Source organism: Durio zibethinus, chromosome 10, assembly GCF_047325235.1.
Source record: "Durio zibethinus cultivar Kanyao isolate XHJ-2024 chromosome 10, ASM4732523v1, whole genome shotgun sequence".
Lineage (NCBI taxonomy): Eukaryota > Viridiplantae > Streptophyta > Magnoliopsida > Malvales > Malvaceae > Durio > Durio zibethinus.
In genome coordinates, this window is record NC_143171.1 from 2949845 (window position 1) to 2975560 (window position 25716).

The following is a 25716-nucleotide window of genomic DNA, read 5'->3' on the forward strand; positions in this document are numbered from 1 at the left end:
CAGGAAGGTGTGAGCCAGGAAATGCATAGGTTAAAAAGCCCAAGGAATAGACTCCGAACTTTACAAGCCCAAGGATAAATGCAATTTAATTTATCAATGACAAAGTAAACAGAAATGTGGCATTGGATTCAGAAAGTGCTGACTAAAGAGAATTTAATTGAAAACAAACAGGAAATTAGTATGTAATTTAGTTTTATTCAACTGCAAATGTCACTAGCAAACCTAGGCAAAGCCATAAATTCTCATTGTGAATTGGTGGGGAATGGAGTTTCTGATATCTGACTTGACAGCCTTGGAGGAACTGCCTTATAAGCCTTAATGAGGGGCTTAGCCTTTTCAACAGTCTTAATAATACCCCAAAACATGAGACGATATATGATTACCATGCCAAACAAGATGGCCATGTCAATCCATTTAGAGTAGCCCATCTCTACTTGCCAAAAGTTTCTCAAGATTTCATCACCAGTAATGGTGGCGGGTCCTCCTGCTTGATTGTTGGGGAAAGTTAATCCTTCAAATTCATTCTTGTAGAACCCTTGATTAGCATACTTGTGAAACGCAATGTAGTACATGGGGTACCTCCAAAATGGTTTCGGAAGATCATCTGGCAACCGGAAGAAGCCTCCATTTAACATCATCACCCCTTGGATACCGGCTCCCGTAATGATTCCCATGAGAAAATCTGGCACGATGCTTGCAACAGTCATCATTAAGCTCTCAACCAGCATCGTGCAGGCGAAGAGCAATATCACGAAGTAGGCAAAGTGTTCAAAACTCTTTTGAAGTCCAACAAGGTAATAAGCTAGAACCCCTGGGATTAAAGAGATCATAAACAAGTAGGGGATGGATGAAAAGGTATTTCCAATGACAAATGCTCCAACCCCATAATGTCCATTTAATCTTTCCCGTCCAAAGATCTGATTTTGATGAGCAATGGGAAAAAAAAATTAAAATGTCAACAACACGACTATAAACCTATTGAAAAATAAAATTAATACCTTCATGTCCTCAACAAAAGAAGGGAATCCACCTATTGCCATGAATGTCAAGAATGCTGCAACAAACATGAGCATGGAGCCTCTAGCCTGAAAATTTGAAATTGTTAATTGGTTTGTGTTGTATATCCATCTATTGTATACAGGACAGCAAGGAATAGCATCTGGTACGTCATCAAGTTACCTGAATTGAGCCAAAGCTGAAACCAATATCAAAGAAGATAGTCCCAACACATAAACATAATGCAATGTAAATTGCAAGGCGAAGCCAGTAATAACCTAAATCACGATACATATTAACAAAAGATCTCTTCGTAAGAACAATGCTTTGGGTAATGAAGCTCGCTTGGCTTCCCTTCTTCTCAAGAAGTCCTCCTTTCTACAAACAAAGATTTCTTACATGGTTAGAGTTTTTGGTGTTCTGGAGTGGGATGCTTTCTTTGGCTCAAAGTTCAAACAAGCATACCTGTTGAGATATCTTGAATACGTGCTCCTTAACTTGGTTGCATATCCCTGATGACTTGTATGACTGGACAAGAGTATCGATGACTTTCCCTGTGTTAATGCTACCTTGTCCTAGTTCTATGTCCTAATCAACATCGATAAACAATTTTATAAATTGCTAACTAAATTATCAATGGCATGTATAATAATTTATCTTTTCAGTGAAAAAGAGCAGAAAAGGACACTTACTTCATCAAAGTCTTTGTTGATAGTTCTAAGATAGTGATCTGATGGGTTCCTCAAAGATGGACATGGGAAGCCATTTGTAGCAAAAAACTAGAAACAAGTTTGGAAAATCATTAATTAATATTGCTCATAATTATTGTGCCAATTGGAATTTTGCATAGGAATTATATCATACCTGCTCAGCCATTGAAACAGCACCAAAATAGACTGTTTTTCCAGAGGAGAGAAGGCAGAGATTGTGGAAGAGCTGAAAAACTTCACTGCTAGGTTGATGGATGGATGCAATTACAGTCCTTCTATCTCTGCAGGCTAGCTTAACTATCCGGCTCATAACATGGTACGATGCTGCACTGTCTAGTCCACTAGTAGGCTCATCAAGGAAGAGAAGCTTTGGCCGTGTTAAGATCTCAATGCAAATGCTAACTCTTCTCTTTTGTCCACCACTAAGTCCTTTTGTGCTCCACCCTCCGATTCTTGTATCCGTGGAATCTTGCAACCCCATTTCCCTGATTGTCATCTCAGCTCTTTCCTTCTTTTCAGACCTTGACATGGAATCAGGCAATTGAAGCTGTGCTGAGTAGTAAACAGCTTCCCTTACTGTCAGTGTTGTCATTAGAGTATCATCTTGAGTCACGTAAGCCTAAATCAGAAAACATCAAAAATACTAATTGGTTAGTGAGAGTCTGAGAGACTATAACCAATCACGACCTGTTAAAATAAAATTAAAATGCTTGCATTTATGCTTGCCTTCTAGACATATGACATTGTCTAAGGTGGCTCATGACTAACAGTTAGTAGACAGTTGTTTGTAAGGCATTTGCTATCAAGATGTTCATCTCATCTTATTCACTCACAAATTAAAATCCTTTTGTTGGTTTATGTTTTTTTTCAGAAAGGTCATAACCTAAATTAAGAAAAGAAATAACAAGTATTGAAATTTAAACTCGAGATTTGCTAGACATAGAAACATATCAAAAAAATTTTTTAGCCGAGTCATATTTCAATTTCTGTTATGTAAACATGATATTATATATGCATTATATTATTGAAAAAAATTTATGTTAAATATGAAAGTTTTAAGCTTGTTAAATTATAAAGTATATTAGTATCTAATTACTTCATTAAAAATTAATCCAATTATAATGAAATATTATTTTTAAGTCTATGATTTTATCATTCTTGAATTTTATAAGTTAAATTGAGTTTAATTTAATTCTTACTTTGTAATTATTTATCTTTTTCTTCTAAAATAAGAAGACAAATCATGTGTTTAGATAAAACATAAATTATATTTTTTTATAAAATTATATGCATTTGAAAAAATTATTATCATAATTAAATAATTTTTAATATACATAAAAAATAAACCAATAAGTATAGGGAGTGAGGTCAATTGACTCCACTCAAACTTCTGAAAATAAACCATATATATATATATATATGTAATTAGTATAAAAAAAATTTAGTGTTTTTCTATGCTGACACCACTAAAATTTTTTAATTCTGTTAACAAATAGTCAAAAAAATAAATTTCATCTTCACTTTTACATTTATTTTAATTAAAATTTTAATAATTTTCTTTTACTACAAATATAAATTTAATTCGTTAGTTTTTTTTTTTAAATTAGCATATATTTCTATAGATTTTTTAATAATCATATGTAAAGTCTTATTTTAATTTTGGTTTGTTATTTGTTTTTTATTGAAATTCTCTCATCACTTTATTATTATCACACTTATAAGCTATAGTTTTTCTCCTTAATTATCTCTATAATACATATTATATATGCCTTTAATCTAATTTATAAATGGTTGACTTGTTATACTTGATGTAATAATTATTTCATATGTAATTAGTTATTTAATAATACAAATGTAATCTCATTATAAAAGAAAAAAAATTGTATCTTACCTATCTACTTGCATTATTTTTTAACATTTTGATTGGTATGAGAAAAAAAAAAACCCTTATATATAGCACTGCTAATGAAACCATTGAGTTAAATTTTCATTATGAGTAAATTATATGAAAATATATATTTATTTAAAAATTATATTATATTATGGGATTTTTTTGTATTTAATTTTATCAATGTTGTATTAAATAATAAAATATTATAAATAAAATATTTATAATATTGACCCAACTAGCACAATTTGTTGACTGTGTTACTCTCAATAAGCAAATTAACTTAATAACCAATAAATCATATGTAATTTTGGCAAAAACTTACATTTGGTAAAACTTGAAGCCTAAAGATTTAAAGGTTTGAAGCCTTCTTTCTTATTATTGAGTAAAAGATATCATTAGTAAGTAAATAATATTTTTAAATAAATAAAATTAAAAAAATTAACCCATATGATAATATATTTGAAATTATATATATATGTCACATTTCACATTTTAGTTGAATATTCTTATTAGCAGTCAAATTGTATCCAATAAAAGATTTAGCATATATAAAATATAATATAATAAATATAAATATAAGATATTTTAAAAAAAATTATTCTCCTTTTAAATTTTATTAATTTTATTAGTGAGATCAATATAAGTAAATTATATAAAAATTTATTAAAACACTTAGGATAAATTAAGGTTTTTGGAAATTAAGTGAGGTAAATTGACTTTATTATGGTACATGTATTACATCAATAGCTAAATATTATTTTATTAAATGATTGTAAGAAGTTTATGAATATTTTTTTTTGGGTTGATTTTATTATCAACATTCTTATTTCTTACTGTTTCAAAATTGAAAGCACTTGTTACTTTTGGAATAAGGGCAGCATATAATTCATAAGAAATCATGGACTCGTATGATTGGAATTTTCCTCTTTGCTTTTCCTTACCGAAGTTCCAAAAGCTAGTGTTTCCTTGTGACCATTAATCAGGATCTCCCCAGTTTGTCGTGTATTTGAACCTAGTCTTCCTGCAATTAAATATTTATCAGTTTATTATAAAATTAAAAAAGAGGAATTATTATAAAAATTATAACAAGCTGAAAATTTTAGACCATGGTAAATGGATTTATTTAAAAGTCCTAATTTCCTGTAATTGACTTGACTAATTCCCCAGAAGCAGCAATAATTCACATTGGCTAGTGGCCTAAGTGGAAAAAGTGTTGACAGGCCAACAGTCAAGACGTAGAAGAGAGAGGTTTTTTCTTCTTCTTTTTGATTCAGAAGAAGAAACAACTACAAGCTTCAGAATTTTGCTGCAATAAGTGCCAAAATTTAAAGGATTTTACTGCAAACATTTCAAACTTCAATTTACAAAAAATATAAACTGTAATAATGGGAATCTCTAATTGGACGTCCCCACATCTGACATAGACTTATGTATTTCTATCTCAAAGAGTCAGAAACCTGAGCAAATCTTTTACCACTACTATTGACTTCAAATTCAAATAATTATTTTTTGTATCTTCATTCAGAAGTTGTGTAAAACTAGTCATGGTGATGATATCATGAAAATGCAATCAAAGAAGGTGCTACTGGAAAATGGAAATACCTGCCAACGCATCAAGAAGGGTGGACTTGCCAGAACCTGAAGGTCCCAAGATGGCTAGTACCTCACCAGGCTCAGCATATCCGGTAAGCCCCTGTAAGATTGCCTTGGTTTGCTTTTTCCCACTCGAAACAGTCACCCAAAGATCAGTCCATGTCAAGAAAATTCCATCAGCTTTTGGTTTATAATCAACTCTACTACCAACTGGTTCCATCTCAATCCTGAAAGAGGGCCCTTCATGATCAATATCCGAGTCAGGATGAGGGTTTGTCCTTCTTAAAAAGCCAGTGCTAAACGGGAAATTTGTTTCCATATTGTTAGAGAAGCTGTAGTTATCTTCTTCAGAAACTATGCTTCGAACCTTCAAGGCATCATGAGCAGGTTCAGGCTCCTTTTGAGGTGATCTTGCAGGGCTCGGTGTCCATCTTGGGACATTAGCTGAAGAATCCGTTCTTAAATTTAATCCTGACAAAAGTTGATGGATATGAGATGAGATGGCGGATCGGACTTGGATTATCAATGACTATATATGGATGAATAAGATCAATGACGACATCATGCTGAATACCTGACTCAGGAGGAGGGTTAGTGCTCCTTGTAAAGCCAGTGCTAAACGGGAAATTTGTTTCCATATTGTTAAAGAAGCTGTAGTTATCTTCTTCAGAAACTATGCTTCGAACCTTCAAGGCATCATGAGCTAGTTCAGGCTCCTTTTGAGGTGATCTTGCAGGGCTAGGTATCCATCTTGGGACCTTAACTGCAGAATCCATGCTTAAATTTAATCCTGGAAAAAGTTGATGGATATAAGATGAGATTGACATTAGAAGCTATAGCGGATTGGATTTGGGTTATCAATGACTATAAATGAATGAATATGATCAATGACCATATCATGATCAATACCTGAGTCAGGAGGATGGTTAGTGCTCCTTGTTAAGCCAGTGCTAAACGGGAAATTTGTTTCCATATTGTTAGAAAAGCTATAGTTGTCTTGTTCAGAAACTATGCTTTGAACCTCCAAGGCATCATGAGCTGGTTCAGGCTCCTTTTGAGGTGATCTTGCGGGGTTTGGTGTCCATCTTGGGACATTAACTGAAGAATCCATGCTTAAATTTAATCCTGACAAAAGTTGATGAGATGAGATGAGATGAGATCAGAAGCTATGAAGAACTCGGATTTGGGTTATCAATGAGTACTATATATAGATGAACATGGCGGTGCATTGATTTTTGCTTGGTTGGTGAGAATTCATAGACTTTGACCAGGAAACATGGGGAAACTCATTAAATAAGGATCACTGTAAACTTTTGGCAGGCTCCTGGAATTCAAAAATGTGGGACAGCTGACATACTTGTCACAAGGTTCATAATATTTAACATGGTTTTTGTCATGAAAATTTATATGTTCATTTTAGGCATATCCCTTTTTATATTTAAAGTTGCATTATTTTCTTTTTCATACTTTTCAACTATGGTTTCCCTCGATTTTTACCAATTTGCTAAAAACAGGATACATTATAGTAGCAAGTTTTTCCCTTCCTTACAATGGTTCTTTGGTTTTGAATCTCTCTTAATAGCATTGCGTTTTGCTTTCTACAACTTGCAATTAAAATGGAAAATCATTCATCTCAGTTTTGTGGAGTACCTCAATTTAAATAAAGAAAAGGTTTTTTTTCCATTTTTGGAAATTATAAAATTATTTTTTTTATAAAATTTATGTTAATAAATTAACCATATGGGTTAATAAATTCGAATGGCAAAAATACCTTGTAAACTTTGAATTTTTTTTTATAATAATGTGCAAGTTTGAGAATTTGATTACTAAATATAAAAAATAAATTTTGATTTAAGTTTAATTATTTTTACGTTCAAGTAAATCTTATTCTCGTCTTTTTCTTTTTCAAGTTTTCTTGGTCCTCAATTTTTTGGCTCCAAGCTTTCTTTTCTAAAAATTTTCCAATTTCATTTTCCTCAAATTTAATTTTCTTTTAAAGAATTTTCCGTTTGAAAAGACTTTTCGAATTCTAATTTGTTTCCAAGATTTTCGTTAATTTTTTTTTAATTTTTTTAAATTTGTTGTATACTTAAAACAAAAGTAAATAAATAATAATTATCAAACAAAAAATGAACTAAAAACCAATAGTTAACCCATACTCCAATTCCAAGGCTCAATTAGCTATTTGATTTTAAACTTGAAATTTGAACTTTTAATTAGATTAAATAAAATTGATTACGAACACAAGAGTTTTATCTTAATTTTAGATTCAAATCAAAACAAACTTGAATTAAATTCAAAGCATCTAAAAGCTATAAAATTTAACTTAACATCTATTTTTATTTTTTGATTTTTTAATATTGTGACATGTGGATATTGCCATATCAATTCCTTTCATTTACCATCTCAAATTCATCTTCTCTTTCTTACTTGTCATCATCATTTTATGAGAGTTTTTTCTTAAAATAATGCACTTAAAAATTTTTATTCTCAAAGCAAGTTACTTCTATTCTTATTTCTCAAATTAAGATTTTTTTTTTACCATGTCATTAATGTACTTTTCTCCTTTTACCTTTGTTTTCTTTCTCATCCAAATCCTTGTTTTTTTTTTCTATGTTATTTATTTGTCCAATTACAATGAATATGAATTTATGAAAGAATTCATGTCAAAACTAATCAATCATGGAGTGAAAATAGCTAAAATTTTGGGAATCAATCAGCTTGAAATTGAATTTTGCTTTTAAAATATTATTTTTATATCCAATCTAATTCTTATATGTATAAAACTATAATCAATTCGATTTAAAATTAATAAAATATTATTTTTTTAATATAAAAATTTTTAATTTAAAATATTATTTTTTAAAATATAAATATAAAATTAAATAAACATAAAACATATATAAATATAAAATTAAATAAATAAAAAATATATATTATATTTAAATCAGATCGAGTCGAGTTTACTTAAATCTAATTTTAACTTAATTTTAATTTTTTTTAAAAAAAAACTCATTCTGAAACTCAATTTTGAAATAATTTAAAAATATATATATTACAGGGTCAAAATCCGACGAATTCAAGTTGGATTGTCAACTTTAACCAGGCAAATAAAAATATGAGAAAAGAAAGAAAATATTGAAAGAAAAAAAAAAAACAATGACAAGTGGGGAAGTCAACTGACGTGGTGATTAAATTGTCATTTAGATTTCACCACATCGATGCAATGAGTGTAGTATGATTAAATTTATTATACTTTCAGTTAAATTTAAATGCTAATTTCAATAAAATCAAGTTAACCTAAATTTTTTATTAAAATTTTTTTAATTATAATTATAATAACTTTCATTATTTTTTTTTCACTCTCACCGCCCCATCTATCCAAATAGAGTCTAAATGTTTATGTGACAAAATAGAACATATTTTGGGAAATAAGAATACAAGTCCCATATTTTGGGAATAAAGATTTGTAAGTACATTTCTTTGAGAAAAAACTTCATTTTATGAATAACATTAATTTTTTTAATTCCTCCCATCAGCCCTTTCCTAACTCTGTTTAGTGAATCTCTTCCAATTTCAAGATTTTTTTTTTTTTAAATTCATGTCTTGTTTTTTTTTTTTTGTTTACAAACCTTTTTTAATTTGTATAAAAACATTGAATCAAACCAAAAACCTTTTGTTGTATCATTTAAGGAATTATTAAATCCCGATTTAGGTTTAACATCCATACGAGGGGGAGATAGTTCATCAAATTTTGCTAGTATTATCCTTTTGCATTCTTTTTTTCAATTGATTTTACAATTTTTTTTATTTTTTTAAAAATCAACGATTATGAATATTTATCATCAAATCAATAAATAAATTTTGAAAAGTCCTTTGAAATCTCAAAAATTAAAAAAAAAAAAAAACCTAATAATTTAGGTTCTCCCAATTCAATTGGTTATTCAAATTTCTAACATTATTGTAAGGAAAAATTCCACTCTCATTTAACAAAATGAGAAAAACATTTTTTTTTTTCTGAAGATCCGATCAGTCAAGATAAATCTATCGGTCAATTATTTTCATTTCTAAAAGATTTTTTTATCTCATATATAAGATTTATATATTTGTTTGTTTGCTTGGTTCATTCATTCAACAGGTCTACGTTAATTTCGTGTTCTCTGTTATTTACGTGTTTTTATTATTTATTTGGGTCAATTTTTCATATGCTTATTAATTATTTCAATTTTAGCGTGTTTTTAAACTTATTGTACAGTTAAAAAAAAAGTAAATAAATAATAATCACACAAAAAATGAACTAAAAACCAATGGCCAACCCATATTCGAGTTCCAAGACTCAATTAGCTATTAGACTTTAAACTTTAAAAATTAAACTTTTAATTGGACTATAAAATTGACTATGAACATAAAAATTTATTTTGATTTTAAATTCAAATTAAGACAAATTTGAATAAATTCAAAGCATTTAAAAGAATGCGAAATTATTGTTAAAGTAATATCATTCTACATCTGTTAAATATTAAATTTTTTATAATTTTTTGTTTAAGTTGAAAATTTTTTATTTATTATTAATTAATTTTAAATTAAATATTTAACAATTATTAATGAAACACAAATTAATCTAATCATTCCAAACAAAATACGATGTCTAGTCTTGGAACTTTGAGTTTTCCTTCGACGAAGATGTCTGCTTTGCTTAATGAATATTTTTGAAGAGGGTCAAATACCAACGTACTAAAATGAAAACTGGCAAAGTTGGCTTTAAATGTGTATTATCAGAACTCTAAGACTTCCAGTCCATCCTATTCTTCAGATGCTCTGCTTCCTTGCTACTGCGGACAGCGGAGCCATGCGTCGGCTTTTCAAACTTTTGACTTATTCATACATAAATTATTTTAGGTCAGATTTTTTTTCCTGTTTTTTTCAATACAATTTAAAAAAAAAAAAAAGGTTGTAAATGGTAAATGACTTGTTGTGGGCTAGCTAATCAGCCAGTTGTGTTAATCATGTTTGTATATATATAATATATATGTATATTAGTTGCCGACATGTATTTGTCACTTATAAGTTTACACTGAGAAAAACTTTTAAAATTTTATATTTTAATGAGTTTTTTATTTTTAAAATAGAATATAAAATTTTAATATATTATATCAAATATTATAATTTAAAATAAAATAAACTTTAAAATTTTCCATTTTCAATGAGTTTTTTTTTTTTTAATTTTCAAATATAATATAAATTTGTAATATATTTTTATATTAATTTAAAATTAACTATTTTAAAGTATTCTTATCATCCAATCGGTATTTTAAAATCAACCCTTTCTCTCCCTTTAACCTTTCATGAAAGCAACTTCTTTATCTTATCTTTTAATTAACTTTGGGAATTCATCTTAATTTTATATTACTTATATCATTGTTTGACTTAATAATAAATATAACAATGTCTTCCATTAAAAGGAAAAAGGTATAGTTATCTTTCAACTAAAGGATTTGAATTGGAATCTTCTTATTTTAAAATTATACCTTTGTAGAATATAATGGACATAATATTTTAGTATTAACCATCTAATAAAATCAACCCACAAAAGAATTCATATTTTAAAATTATGAATTGTTTCGTGGGTTGATTTTATTATCAACATTCTTATTTCTTACTGTTTCAAAATTGAAAGCACTCGTTACTGTTGGAATAAGTGCAGCATATAATTCAAAAGAAATCATGGATTTGTATTATTGGAATTTTCCTCTTTGCTTTTCCTTACAGAAGTTCTAAAAGCTAGTGTTTAATTACTTGTGACCATTAATCAGGATCTCCCCATTGTTGTGTATTTGAACCTAGTCTTCCTGCAATTAAATATTTATCAGTTTATTATAAAATTAAAAAAAAGGAATTATTATAAAAATTATAATAAGATGAAAATTTTAGACCAAGTTAAATGGATTTATTTAGAAGTCTCAATTTCCTGTAATTGAATTGACTGATTCCCTGGAAGCAGCAAGCGGCCTAAGTAGAAAAAGTGTCAACAGGCCAACAGTTAGGACGTAGGAGAGAGAGGTTTTTTCTTCTTCTTTTTGATTCAGAAGAAGAAACAACTACAAGGTTTGGAATTTTGCTGCAATAAGTACCAAAATTTAAAGAATTTTACTGCAAATATTTCAAACTTCAATTTACAAAAAATATAAACTGTAATAACGGGAATTTCTAATTGGACGTCCCCACATCTGACATAGACTAATGTATTGCTATCTCAAAGAGTGAGAAACCTGAGCAAATCTTTTATCGCCACTATTGACTTCAAATTCAAATAATTAGTTTTTGTATCTTCATTCAGAAGTTGTGTAAAACTAGTCATGGTGATGATATCATGAAAATGCAATCAAAGAAGGTGCTATTGGAAAATGGAAATACCTGCCAACGCATCAAGAAGGGTGGACTTGCCAGAACCTGAAGGTCCCGTGATGGCTAGTACCTCACCAGGCTCAGCATATCCGGTAAGCCCCTGTAAGATTGCCCTGGTTTGCTTTTTCCCACCCGAATCAGTCCATGTCAAGAAAATTCCATCAGCTTTTGGTGTACAATCAACTCTGCTACCAACTGGGTCCATCTCAATCCTGAAAGAGGGCTCTTCATGATCAATATCTGAGTCAGGATGAGAGTTTGTGCTCCTTGCAAAGCCAGTGCTAAACGGGAAATTTGTTTCCATATTGTTAGAGAAGCTGTAGTTATCTTCTTCAGAAACTATGCTTCGAACCTTCAAGGCATCATGAGCAGGTTCAGGCTCCTTTGGAAGTGATCTTGCGGGGCTTGGTGTCCATCTTCGGATATTAACTGAAGAATCCATGCTTAAATTTAATCCTGACAAAAGTTGATGGATATGAGATGAGATGAGATCAGAAGCCATGGCGGATCGGATTTGGGTTATCAATGACTATATATGGATGAATATGATCAATGACGTTATCATGCTGAATACCTGAGTCGGGAGGAGGGTTAGTGCTCCTTGTAAAGCCAGTGCTAAACGGGAAATTTGTTTCCATATTGTTAGAGAAGCTGTAGTTATCTTCTTCAGAAACTATGCTTCGAACCTTCAAGGCATCATGAGCAAGTTCAGGCCCCTTTTGAGGTGATCTTGCAGATCTAGGTATCCATCTTGTGACCTTAACTGCAGAATCCATGCTTAAATTTAATCCTGGGAAAAGTTGATGGATATAAGATGAGATTGAGATTAGAAGCTATGGCGGACTGGATCTGGGTTATCAATGACTATAAATGGATGAATATGATCGATGACTATATCATGATCAATACCTGAGTCAGGAGGAGGGTTAGTGCTCCTTGTTAAGCCAGTACTAAACGGGAAATTTGTTTCCATATTGTTAGAAAAGCTGTAGTTATCTTCTTCAGAAACTATGCTTTGAACCTCCAAGGCATCATGAGCTGGTTCAGGTTCCTTTTGAGGTGATCTTGCAGGTTTTGGTGTCCATCTTGGGACATTAACTGAAGAATCCATGCTTAAATGTAATCCTGGCAAAAATTGATGGATATGAGATGAGATGAGATCAGAAGCTATGACGAACTCGGATTTGGGTTATCAATGACTGTATATGGATGAATATGATCAATGACGATATCATGGTGAATACCTGAGTCAGGAGGAGGGTTAGTGCTCCTTGTAAAGCCAGTGCTAAACGGGAAATTTGTTTCCATATTGTTAGAGAAGCTGTAGTTATCTTCTTCGGAAACTATGCTTCGAACCTTCAAGGCATCATGAGCAAGTTCAGGCTCCTTTTGAGGTGATCTTGCAGGGCTAGGTATCCATCTTGGGACCTTAACTGCAGAATCCATGCTTAAATTTAATCCTGGAAAAAGTTGATGGATATGAGATGAGATTGAGATTAGAAGCTATGGCGGATTGGATTTGGGTTATCAATGACTATAAATGGATGAATATGATCAATGACTATATCATGATCACTACCTGAGTCAGAAGGAGGGTTAGTGCTCCTTGTAAAGCCAGTGCTAAACGGGAAATTTGTTTCCATATTGTTAGAAAAGCTGTAGTTATCTTCTTCAGAAACTATGCTTTGAACCTCCAAGGCATCATGAACTGGTTCAGGCTCCTTTTGAGGTGATCTTGCAGGGTTTGGTGTCCATCTTGGGACTTTAACTGAAGAATCCATGCTTAAATTTAATCCTGGCAAAAATTGATGGATATGAGATGAGATGAGATCAGAAGCTATGAAGAACTCGGATTTGGGTTATCAATGACTATATATGGATGAATATGATCAATGACGATATCATGGTGAATACCTGAGTCAGGAGGAGGGTTAGTGCTCCTTGTAAAGCCAGTGCTAAACGGGAAATTTGTTTCCATATTGTTAGAGAAGCTGTAGTTATCTTCTTCAGAAACTAGGCTTCGAACCTTCGAGGCATCATGAGCAAGTTCAGGCTCCTTTTGAGGTGATCTTGCAGGGCTAGGTATCCATCTTGGGACCTTAACTGCAGAATCCATGCTTAAATTTAACCCTGGAAAAAGTTGATGGATATAAGATGAGATTGAGATTAGAAGCTATGGCGGATTGGATTTGGGTTAACAATGACTATAAATGGATGAATATGATCAATCACTATATCATGATCAATACCTGAGTCAGGATGAGGGTTAGTGCTCCTTGTTAAGCCAGTACTAAACGGGAAATTTGTTTCCATATTGTTAGAAAAGCTGTAGTTATCTTGTTCAGAAACTATGCTTTGAACCTCCAAGGCATCATGAACTGGTTCAGGCTCCTTTCGAGGTGATCTTGCAGGGTTTGGTGTCCATCTTGGGACATTAACTGAAGAATCCATGCTTAAATTTAATCCTGGCAAAAGTTGGTGGATATGAGTTGAGATTAGATCAGAAGCTATGAAGAACTCGGATTTGGGTTGTCAATGACTATATATGGATGAATATGATCATTGACGATATCATGGTGAATACCTGAGTCAGGAGGAGGGTTAGTGCTCCTTGTAAAGCCAGTGCTAAACGGGAAATTTATTTCCATATTGTTAGAGAAGCTGTAGTTATCTTCTTCAGAAACTATGCTCCGAACCATCAAGGCATCATGAGCAAGTTCAGGCTCCTTTTGAGGTGATCTTGCAGGGCTAGGTGTCCATCTTGGGACCTTAACTGCAGAATCCATGCTTAAATTTAATCCTGGAAAAAGTTGATGGATATGAGATGAGATTGAGATTAGAAGCTATGGCGGATTGGATTTGGGTTATCAATGATTATAAATGGATGAATATGATCAATGACTATATCATGATCACTACCTGAGTCAGAAGGAGGGTTAGTGCTCCTTGTAAAGCCAGTGCTAAACGGGAAATTTGTTTCCATATTGTTAGAAAAGCTGTAGTTATCTTCTTCAGAAACTATGCTTTGAACTTCTAAGGCATCATGAGCTGGTTCAGGCTCCTTTTGAGGTGATCTTGCAGGGTTTGGTGTCCATCTTGGGACATTAACTGAAGAATCCATGCTTAAATTTAATCCTGGCAAAAATTGATGGTTATGAGAAGAGATGAGATCAGAAGCTATGAAGAACTCGGATTTGGGTTATCAATGAGTACTATATATAGATGAACATGGTGGTGCATTGATTTTGCTTGATACGTGAGAATTCATAGACTTGACAAGGAAACATGGGGAAACGCATTAAATAAGATCACTGTAAACTTTTGGCAGGCTCCTCGAATACAAAATGTGGGACAGCTGGCATACTTGTTACAAGGTTCATAGTATTTACCATGGTTTTTGTCATGAAACTTTATATGTTCATTTTAGGCATATCCCCTTTTATATTTAAAGTTGCATTATTTTCTTTTTCATGCTTTTCAACTATGCTTTCCCTCGAAGTTTTACCAATTTGCTAAAAACAGGATACATTATAGTAGCAAGTTTTTCCCTTCCTTTCAATGGGTCTTTGGTTTTGAATCTCTCTTAATAGCATTGCGTTTTGCTTTCTACAACTTGCAATTAAAATGGAAAATCATTCATCTCATTTTTGTGGAGTACCTCAATTTAAATAAAGAAAAGGTTTTTTTTTTCTATTTTTGGAAATTATAATTATTAATTTATTTTTTTATAAAATTTGAAATGTTTATTCATGTTATTAAATTAACCATATGGGTTAATAAATTCAGATGGCAAATATACCTTGCAAAGTTTGAATTTTTTTCATAATAACGTATAAATTTGAGAATTCGATTGCTAAAAATAAAAAATAGATTTTGTTTTACAAAATAAACCTAAATTTGTGATTATAATTACGTGTTAAGCAACTCTTATTCTGGTTTTTTTCCTTTTTCAAGTTTTCTGGGTCCTCAATTTTCGGTTTATTCCTTTGGCTCCAAGCTTTCTTTTCCAAAAATTTTCCTATTTCATTTTCCTCAAATTTTAATTTTCAAATTTAATTTCTTTCTAATGAATTTACAATCTGAATTTTTTTTTTTTGAATTATGATTTGTTTCCAAGATTTTCTTTAATTTTTTAAATTTTTTAAAAAATTTTTGGTATTTTAATTTTTTGATATTTTTAAAATTTATTATATTATTATAACAAAAGTAAATAAATAATAATTATCAAACAAAAAATGAACTAAAAACCAATGCTCAACCCATACTCCACTTCCAAGGCTCAATTAGCTACAAGACTTTAAACTTGAAAATTGAACTTTTAATTGTACTAAATAAAATTGACTATGAACACAAGCGTTTATCTTAATTTTAGATTCGAATTAAAACAAACTTGAATTAAATTCAAAGCACTTAAAAATAAATTTGACTATGAGAGTTTTTTCTTAAAATGATGCATTTAAAATTTTTATTCCCAAAGCAAGTTACTTCTATTCTTATTTCTTAAATTAAGATTTTTTATACCATGTCATTATTGTACTTTTCTCCTTTTACCCTTGTTTTCTTTCTCCTAATCCTTGGTTTTTTTCTAAGTTGTTTCTTTACCCAATTACAATGAATCTGAATTCATGAAAGAATTCATGTCAAAACTTGTAAATACTCAATTTTGTCTGAAGTTTTGTTTTTTTTTATTAATTAAAAAAATAAAGAATAAAAAATAAAAAAGAAATGAAAGAGAAAGTTTAAATAAAATTGTTTGTCTGAATTTGGATTGGACTTAAAATTTAAAGTTAAAATTTAAAGGGAATCAAAATCTTTTTTGGATTAGAGTTCTCTTAATTAAAAACCTATAAATATATACTCACTACACAAAAGAGAAAAACAAACACAGAAAGGCAGAGAAAAAGCATACATGAAAACAATAAAAATTTTAAGGAAATCGTTGTTTTGAAAAAAAGATTTGCAATTTTTTTCTAAAATTTTTTTTGGAAATCCTAGTTTTTGATTGAATTTTTGGACAATCTTTGAAGATTACGATGACTTTTTGGTGAGATTCTCAGTTTTTAATGAGATTTTCAATTTACGGCATGGGTTTTTTAAAAACCAAATAACTTTCGGTGACTCAACCCAAATTTCGATGAAATTTTTCAGAATTCAGTGAAGATTCAATCGATGTTCATTAGTTTTTAGAGAGAGAAAAAAAAAGAGAGAGAAAGGAAGAAGAAATCTAAGGAAAAAGAAAGTTTTGGCCTATTTATATTCCATTAAAATAACGTCATTTTAGAGGTTAAACGGTTTCAGAATCCGTGCATTTTCGTTAGGGTAACCCGATCTATAGTGCCTTGAGTCGCGACATGCTTCTAGTAGCTAGAATTCGAAGTCAAGTCAAGTTGCTTAGCCATGTCTCCAGAGCTGCCTTCTGTGTCTAAAGTCAAGCTGCGTAGCAACCATTGAAACTGAGCTACACCGCAGCCGCTAAAGTCACGCGCGATCCTATTTGGTATTAATTTAATTTATTTAGTTATTTTATTTATTTTTAAAATATTTTTACATGGTTAAATTTTTTTAAAAAATTTAAAAAATAAAATATTTTTTTAGAATAAATAATAATTATCCAATGATAAAATTTTTAGAAATTTCAAATAGTAAATTTCTATAAAATTTTTAAATGAGATTTTTTTTTAAAATTTGTCCTAAATGGTAGAATAATTTAGATAAAATTTCAACAAAATAATTAATACTTATTTTTAATTTTAAAAAAACACAAAATTTAATGAAAAATTTTGAAATTAAATACTAATTACCCAATGATAATATTATTAGAAATTTCAAATGATAAATTTCTTAAGAAATCTCTGTGTGAAAATTTTCTCTAAATTTGTCACAAATAGTGAAAGAATTTAAATTTAGAATTTAAATTTGTCATGAGATAAAAAAACATAATTTTTTTTAAATAGACCAAAATGGTGAAAAATTTAGAAATAAAAAAGATATTTTTAAATTAACCTAAAATTGTGAAAAATTTAGAAATAAAATACAAATACAAATAAAAATAAAAATAAATTTTGAAATGAAATTATTAGTAATCACAAATGGTTGATTATCTAATAAATTTATAGATGAGAAAATATTTTTAATTTGACCAAAATTATGAAATAATTAGATATATTTTCAATAAACAAACTAAAATAAAAAATATTAAACTTTTTCTAACAATGGAGCCTTTTCAAAAAAAATAAATGAAATTCTTGAATACTCTTAAAGTGAGAAAATATTTTTAAAAATTTTATTAGATTGATAAAAAATCTTAAAAGTTATTTTAATACTCAATATAAAATTTAAAACTATTAGAATTAAGACTTTATGAAAATTTAAAATAAAATGGTACCATCCTTTGAATGGACATATAAAAATGTTAAACATTTCTTATATGTAACCAAACTTCCAAACCATATTTTAATTAATAGACCAGAATCTATTCTTTTAAGAATAATTCGTCAAGCTTATAAGTTTTTTAAAAAGATAAATTCATTAGGTGACCAATCACCTCTAAAAAAAAAATTATCGGTGATTACTCTTGTTGAATCTAGTTATAAATTTTCAGATTTATATGTTATGATAAAATTAATCAATCATGGAATGAAAATAGCCAAATATTTCGGAATCAATAAGCTTGACATTGAATTTGGCTCTTTAAGCTCATAAAAGCAAAAGATCACCCAACATCATTCTTCAGCTCCAATGGTGACAGCCATATAAAATCCTCTTGATAATAGTTGGACTTGGCAGCAGAAGCATATATACAAACAAAAGAATATGTGATTGATTGGCTATGAAAAAAGTCTTGAATAGCGATCAGGAATCAAGGTAATTTCTAAAACGTTTGAAGAATTGTCCATGTTGTTGCATGCGGATAAACTGGGAATTGATTTACAAAAACTTGTTTCATTTTTAGGGGGCCATTTACTCCATTGTGCCAAAAAATAAATGGATATTTTAAAATTCAGTTGATTAATTTTTATAGTTGATTCAATTAGCTTCAGACATACCCTACTCTTTTTTACAGTAGCTTCATATCTGAATAATTGTGGTTGAACATAAAGATGACAATAGATCAAGTTTTTGCTCCTATCCAATTTGATCTAATTTTATATATTAAATATATGAATATGATTTGATACAATTTTAAAATATTATTTTTTATATCTGATTTGGTTCGTATATATAAAATTATAATTGATTTGATTTAAAATTAATAAAATATTATTTTTTAATATAAAAAATTTTTACATAAAATATTATTTTTACATATAAATTTAAAATTAAATATATATAAAATATATATATAATTAAATAAATAATAAAAAAAATATCATATATATATCAGATCGACGAATTTATCTAAAATTTGATCGAATTGAATTTTGATTTTTTCATAAAAAAAAAAAACCCAATCTGAAACTTAATTTTGAAGCCATTTTGATAAAAAAAAATATTATAGGGCGAATCAAAACCCGACGAATTCAGTTTCGATTGTCAACCTTTCGATTGTCAACCTTAACTGGGCAAATAAAAATTTGAGAAAAGAAAGAAAAGAATTGAAAGAGAAATGAAAACAATGACTGGGGGGAAGTCAAAAGCTGACGTGGTGATTAAGTGTTTACGTGGCAAAAAAGTACACATTTTGGGAAAAAGAATAAAAGTTCCGTATTTTGGGAATAAAGATTTGTAAGTACATTTCTTTGAGAAAAAAACTCCATTTTATGAATAACATTAATTTTTTTTTAATTCCCTCCATCAGCCCTTTCATGTCTCTGTTTAATGAATCTCTTCCAGTTTCAAGGTTTTGTTTCTTTTTTTGGTTTACAAACGTTTTTTAATTTGTATAAAAACATTGAATCAAACCAAAAACCTTTTGTTGTATCATTTAATGAATTATTAAATACCTAATTTCGGTTGAACATTCATATCAGAGGGAGAAGATTCTTTTATTCTGAAGATCCCATCAGTCATGATAAATCTATCAGTCAATTATTTTCATTTAAAAAAAAATTTTATCTTATATTCGAGATTTATATATTTGTTTGTTTGCTTGGTTCATTCGATCAATGGTCTCTGTTATTTACGTGTTTTATTATTTATTCGGGTCAATTTTTTTATATGTTTATTAATTATTTTAATTTTAAAGTGTTTTTAAATTTATTGTATAGTTAAAACAAAAGTAAATAAATAATAATCACACAAAAAATGAACTAAAAACCAATGGTCAACCCATATTCGTGTTCCAAGACTCAATTAGCTATTAGATTTTAAACTTGAAAATTAAACTTTTAATTAGACTAAATAAAATTGACTATGAACATAAAAGTTTATCTCAATTGTAGATTTAAATTAAAACAAATTCGAATTAAATTCAAAGCATTTAAAGAATACGAAATTGTTGTTAAAATAATATCATTTTATATCTGTTAAATATTAAATTTTTTATGATTTTATATTTAAATTAAATTTTTTATTTATTATCAATTAATTTTAAATTAAATATTTAATGATTATTAATGAAACACAATTTATTAATAAAATACGATGTCTAATCTTAGAACTTTGAGTTTTCCTTCAACGAGGATGTCTGCTTGATTAATGAATAATTTCGAAGAGGGAAAAATGCCAACGTACTATAAAGAAAACTAGCAAAGTTGTTAATTTAAAATAAATAATTTTCATAATTTAATATTTTAAATATATTTTATCAAATATTATAATTTAAAATAAAATAAAACTTTAAAAAATTCCATTTTTAATGATTTTTTTATTTTTCAAATATAATATAAAATTTTAATATATTTTAATATTAATTTAAAATTAACAAATTTAAAATATTCTTATCATCCAATCGATTTTTTAAAATCAACCCTCTCTCTCCCTTTAGCCTTTCATGAAAGCAACTTCTTTATCTTATCTTTTAATTAACTTTTAGAATTCATCTTCATTTTTTATTACTTATATAATTGTTTGAGTTAATGATAAATATAATAATGTCTCCCATTAAAAGGAAAAAGGTATAGTTATCTTTCAACTAAAGGATTTGAATTGGAATCTTCTTATTTTAAAATTATACCTTTGTAGAATATAATAGACATAATATTTTAGTATTAACCATCTAATTAAACCGCTGTTCCTTAACCATTGAAAAATTTTAAATTATTATAAATTATAATCATATTTTATTTTTATAAAAAATTAATGGAAAGTAGCATATAAACACTTGTTATTTAGGATTTTTTAAAAATCTCTCTGTAATTTGTTGTTTGCATTTTTTAATACATCTGCAAAAATATTCAAGAAAAAAAGAAAAAAATAAATTTTAGATTTTTTTTCTTTTTATTAAGAAGATGTAACCATCTTAAGCCAAACCTTTTTTTTTTTTTTTTTTTTGTATTTTTATAGTATGCATATTTGGAAAGACATGCAAATTGATTGATATTTTAGGAGGCCAACGTTAATAATAATTTGTCATATTTTTGGAATTTACATATAGTGGCGTGTAAGGCTACAAAATATATTGACGAGGCCAATGAATTATTAATGGTTTAGTGGCAAATAAATAGATTTAAATATGGATTTAATTTAATTTTATATTAGATTTCATGTGTTGGTTAATTAGTTGATTTGTTTATATGATTTAATTAATAGTTTTTATATAAAAGTAATACTTATTATAGGGGTAACTTTTGTCATACATTTAACTTAATAAAGAAAAATGTATAAATCAAAATAAGAAAGGTACATGTCGAACAAACTTTGAACTATTGAATAATTGATCCAACAATTGATCTAATTGACTTAGCGTTTCAATCATTAACCCAATAATTTGATATTTTGAACAGTTCATTGTTTGATCAGGTTGTAATTACTATAATTGTACATCTGAATTATGATTTTTTTATTTGAGATTGAGTGTTAATGATTTAATATATTTATAAATTTTTTGTAATTAATGGATTTATTTTCTTACTAATGAATTTAAATATTAAATCATATTAAATTATTATCTTTTATATGAATTATTTATTATTCAATTTCATTTTGGTTTGCTTAATGATTGAATATTGGGGTTTTTGGTTTAATGGATGTATAAAATAATAATAAAAAAAGCATTAAATAAGAAATTTAATTGGTGATTTTTTATTCTAAGGTTTTGGGTAATAACAATTGAATATAGGGCACTTTTAATTCTTAAAAAAAAAAACTAAAATATTTGAATTTATGCTTGCTTCATGCCATGCCATGTGAACTTGTACATCATATTAACCCTTTTTTTTATTTACGTATACGACTATTTATGCTAAACCTACTCTTTTTTAGCCTGCATTGTGTCTCATTCAAATTGAATTTCCTTGATCCCATCCATTCATTAATTGGGTTTTAGGGTTCAAATTCTTTTGGGCCGAGCGAACGAAAAGAATATTGCTACTTTGCAAAACAAAATCAAAATGATCTGTTAGTTCAATTAGTTAGACCGTTGTGATAATAATATGACCATTGTATTTTATTTTTGTTGCGTTCCAAAAAGCGTGGGGTACATGAACTTGACTGTGAACATATAAATTTACCCTTTGAAGAATCAAAATCAACCTTGATAAGATCAAAATCATGGAGCAGAGAAGTCAGAAGTGACGGTATTTGTTGAATGGGAAAGGTTGCAGAGGAAAAATATAATTAAAGGATGGCGAGGTAAAGGGACAGACAACTCACCCGAAACATGCGCGCTAAACAGCAGACTCCCACGCCACTGACAACTCAATCCACATTCATTCTGAAACATCTTTAAAAATAATACGATAATATAATATAAATATAAATATATGATTAAAAAATTTAATTTTTTAAAAATAAAATCTCGATTTTTAATTTTATAAATAAATAAAATAAGCATTAAAAACTTTTTTTTATAAAATTAGATCCGATTTATTTTTAAATTAATTGAAACTTAAAATGATTATTGAATATTGAGAGTCTTAAAAAAAATAAGATATAAAAAGAATTTAATTTAAAATTTTAATAATATTATATTTAAATTTAATAAAAATAAAAATTTTTATATTTTATATCGATATAAATTATAATACATAATTTTTATATAAAATATCATCTCTTCCCAAAGCGAATTTCAAACATTATTTTCTATTTTTTATTATTTTATTATTCATATTAAACTAAATTACACCAATATTCATAAGTTTTGATCCTAATTCTCAACTTATTATCATTAACAATAAGTTACAAAGTTAAAAAATATTAGTAAGAAATTTGACTATTGAATTTTAAACTTTTGGAACTCATAAGAAAATTCAAATCTGTTAAATACTTTTTAGCAACTTAAGATTTATTTTTTTAACATTCACTTTAGGCTAAAAAGAGTTTCTAATAAATAAATAGTCATAAAAAATTTATTTTTAATACATTATATATATTTTAGTTAAAAAAAATTAATATCTTTATAAGAAGGGAAGAGGAATGAGGGTAGAACTCACGTCTTATATGATTTTTAGGCCTCTTAATCACTAGATTAAAAGAGAAAAGTTATTTTTAATACATTATAAATAAAATTAAAAAATTGATTCATATTTTTTGTTAATTTTTTATGAAATTAAAAAATTTTACTAAAGATATTAATTTAAATAATATACATATGGATTAAATTATTAAAAATTACAAATTCAAAAAGACTTATATGCATAATTTTGTCTCTTTTATAGTATAAAGACTATGAAATCAAAGTTAAATTAAGAATTAAAAGAAAAAAGCAATTTACAATATTAATAACAAATGTCAGCTACTCATTGGATTAGTATCCCATACTTTCTCTCATAAGTCATAATTAACAAATTTTCTTTCTTCACATCAATAATTTAAACAACCATTGCCATTTGCAATGGCCAAATCTTAACTCTAACTTTACCAATTGCCCCCAGCCCCCCCCCCCCCCCCCCCTAGTCTATCTCTTAGCTATATTTCAGGGGGAGAAACCGAGCAAAACAATACAAAATCAACTGCAAAAGCAAAGCTGTTGGAAAAGGCTAAAACTAGGAAAGAAAAACAAGAGAAAAATGGCTAGTGGAGGAGGGTATGGAGACCCAAGCCAGAAGATTGACTATGTTTTCAAGGTAGTTTTGATTGGTGACTCTGCTGTGGGTAAGTCTCAGATTCTTGCTCGGTTTGCTAGAAACGAGTTTAGTTTAGATTCCAAGGCTACAATTGGAGTTGAGTTTCAGACCAGAACTCTTGTTATTGAACACAAGAGTGTTAAGGCTCAGATCTGGGACACTGCTGGTCAAGAACGGTACTTTCTTTTTAACTTCTATTACAAGTACTATGCTTTTTAACTTTTCATGCAAAGATTTGTTTTTTCTTGTTCTTTTTGGTCAAAGTTTTTGTGGTTTTTAATTTTATGTGCATTTGCTTCTTTTTCCTTGTTCTTTTTTAGATCTGTAGTTTGTAGACAGAATTATAAGCTTGCCAAAAAAACTGTTTGAAAATGAAAACCCAAGATCAGAATTTCGGAATAGTAGTAGTAATATTTGGTTTGCTAGATTTACTGTGGACTGACAATACATGGTTAGTTAGTTAACACGATTGTGTTTATAATTCTTGATAGTTGGGTGGTTAAAGGTTTTTAATTTCAATCAGGATTGGATGTTTGATGTATGAATTGTATAGTTACCGTTGATCTTTATATATAGCTTTGAACTTAATGATCGGATTGATGAAATATTACATGGTAGTCGATGACTATATGGACCTCAGTTGAATTTTAATACGTTGCTGGTGTCATCTTTTTTGCATAAATGATGTAGCTTGGTACCTAGCAATGATTCTATTAGAGGCTTGATCTCATCACTTTGCAACAAATTTTTTTCCTATCATTAAAATTATGTGCTTATGGTAGTGTGTTCGTTTATAAATGGTTCTGTTTTAAGTAAGCATTCATGCCGGAAAACAGGGTTGCAATCCATTTCATCCATCTTGTATATGAGCTGTTTAGTTGCAATCTTTTCAGATATTTACCTTATTAAATAAGTGGTTGATGAACTGCCTGGATTCGGCTAGCCCTTAATTATTGAACTTGTTTAATAAAGCATCTATCTGACTTTTGTACAGTCTGACCAGCTGGTCTTGTCCGGGGTACTTGTATCTGGTTATGTGAATTCTTTTGCCTTATCTTACTCCTAGCTGGATATACAAATCTAGCCATCTAGGTCGATTGATACTATATACATATCTGAGTAAAACTTAAATTCTGTTTTACATGCTGTTGGTGATTTTGCTTCTTTTCTTATGTTATATTGAACAGATACAGAGCTGTTACAAGTGCATACTATAGGGGTGCAGTTGGAGCAATGCTGGTTTATGATATAACGAAACGGCAGACCTTCGATCACATTCCACGTTGGCTGGAAGAGTTGCGTGGCCATGCTGACAAAAACATTGTTATTATCCTGATTGGGAACAAAAGTGACCTTGAAAACCAGCGGGCAGTTCCCACAGAGGATGCTAAGGAGTTTGCTCAAAAGGAAGGACTATTTTTCTTGGAGACCTCAGCTCTTGAAGCGACTAATGTGGAGGCTGCCTTCTTAACTGTTCTTACAGAGATCTTCAACATTTTGAACAAGAAGAACCTAGTTGCCGGTGAGAATCAGGGCAATGGCAACCCTGCATCCCTAGCAGGCAAGAAGATCCTCATTCCAGGGCCGGCGCAAGAAATCCCAGCAAAGAGCAACATGTGCTGTAGATCATGATTTAATTGAATTTGTCTCCTAATGTCAGTTTCTTTTACATTCTTAATAGCAAATTTTGAAGGGTGTGATATATCTGTTTGTATATTTACATTATATTAGTTTACTTTTCAAGGGCAACTAATTAATTGCATGTTTTGAGACCGGGAATAGAAAACCAAATTGGAAGCTGAGTTGCAGATTGCTTCCGTGTTGTTTCTTAAATATTTTACCCTTTTTTCCTGTTCAAGTTACTTTGTCTTTGAAATATGGTGGTGTATAGAGAAGAAAAAATTGAATTATTTTCAGAATAGCATATCTAAAAAGCGTTTTAAGCATGATTTAATTC

At 28.9% G+C, this 25716-nt stretch overlaps 2 protein-coding genes across 6 annotated transcripts; one reads left to right on the top strand and one right to left on the bottom strand.

Annotated features, from left to right (window-relative positions):
* Positions 1-62: 62 nt before the first annotated feature.
* Positions 63-14785, bottom strand: LOC111291677 (uncharacterized). 5 transcript variants are annotated; one of them, XM_022883542.2, is made up of 19 exons: positions 14515-14785; positions 14180-14395; positions 13845-14060; positions 13510-13725; positions 13175-13390; positions 12840-13055; positions 12505-12720; positions 12170-12358; positions 11605-12051; positions 6100-6315; positions 5765-5980; positions 5200-5661; positions 4539-4618; positions 1861-2325; positions 1689-1775; positions 1462-1584; positions 1180-1374; positions 999-1085; positions 63-917 (listed from the first exon to the last, which is right to left on the bottom strand). In XM_022883542.2, the coding sequence occupies exons 1-19, from the start codon at positions 14714-14716 to the stop codon at positions 243-245; spliced, it is 4740 nt and encodes a 1579-aa protein (XP_022739277.2). In that variant the 5' UTR covers positions 14717-14785; the 3' UTR covers positions 63-242. The 5 variants fall into 5 exon arrangements, with proteins under 5 accessions (XP_022739277.2, XP_022739276.2, XP_089622546.1 ...); XM_022883541.2 differs by having other exon boundaries at positions 12170-12385; XM_089766420.1 differs by lacking the exon at positions 13175-13390 and having other exon boundaries at positions 12170-12385.
* An 8790-nt stretch (positions 14786-23575) lies between these two features.
* LOC111291697 (ras-related protein Rab11A) lies at positions 23576-25617 on the top strand. The gene is made up of 2 exons (XM_022883591.2): positions 23576-23935; positions 24947-25617. Exons 1-2 carry the CDS (start codon positions 23703-23705, stop codon positions 25389-25391), a joined length of 678 nt encoding a protein of 225 aa, XP_022739326.1. The 5' UTR covers positions 23576-23702; the 3' UTR covers positions 25392-25617.
* Positions 25618-25716: the final 99 nt, after the last annotated feature.

What these genes read in the sequence shown, in the direction of transcription:
- LOC111291697 (XM_022883591.2), top strand. Translation starts at nt 23,703, where the DNA reads ATGGCTAGTGGAGGAGGGTATGGAGACCCAAGCCAGAAGATTGACTAT. An exon ending in GACACTGCTGGTCAAGAACG is followed by an intron (nt 23,936 to 24,946) that starts GTACTTTCTTTT and finishes TATATTGAACAG; the next exon opens with ATACAGAGCTGTTACAAGTG.
- LOC111291677 (XM_022883541.2), bottom strand. Translation starts at nt 14,716, where the DNA reads ATGGATTCTTCAGTTAATGTCCCAAGATGGACACCAAACCCTGCAAGA. An exon ending in TAACCCTCCTCCCGACTCAG is followed by an intron (nt 12,052 to 12,169) that starts GTATTCAGCATG and finishes AACTTTTGTCAG; the next exon opens with GATTAAATTTAAGCATGGAT. An exon ending in CCTTCTTGATGCGTTGGCAG is followed by an intron (nt 4,619 to 5,199) that starts GTATTTCCATTT and finishes ATTTAATTGCAG; the next exon opens with GAAGACTAGGTTCAAATACA.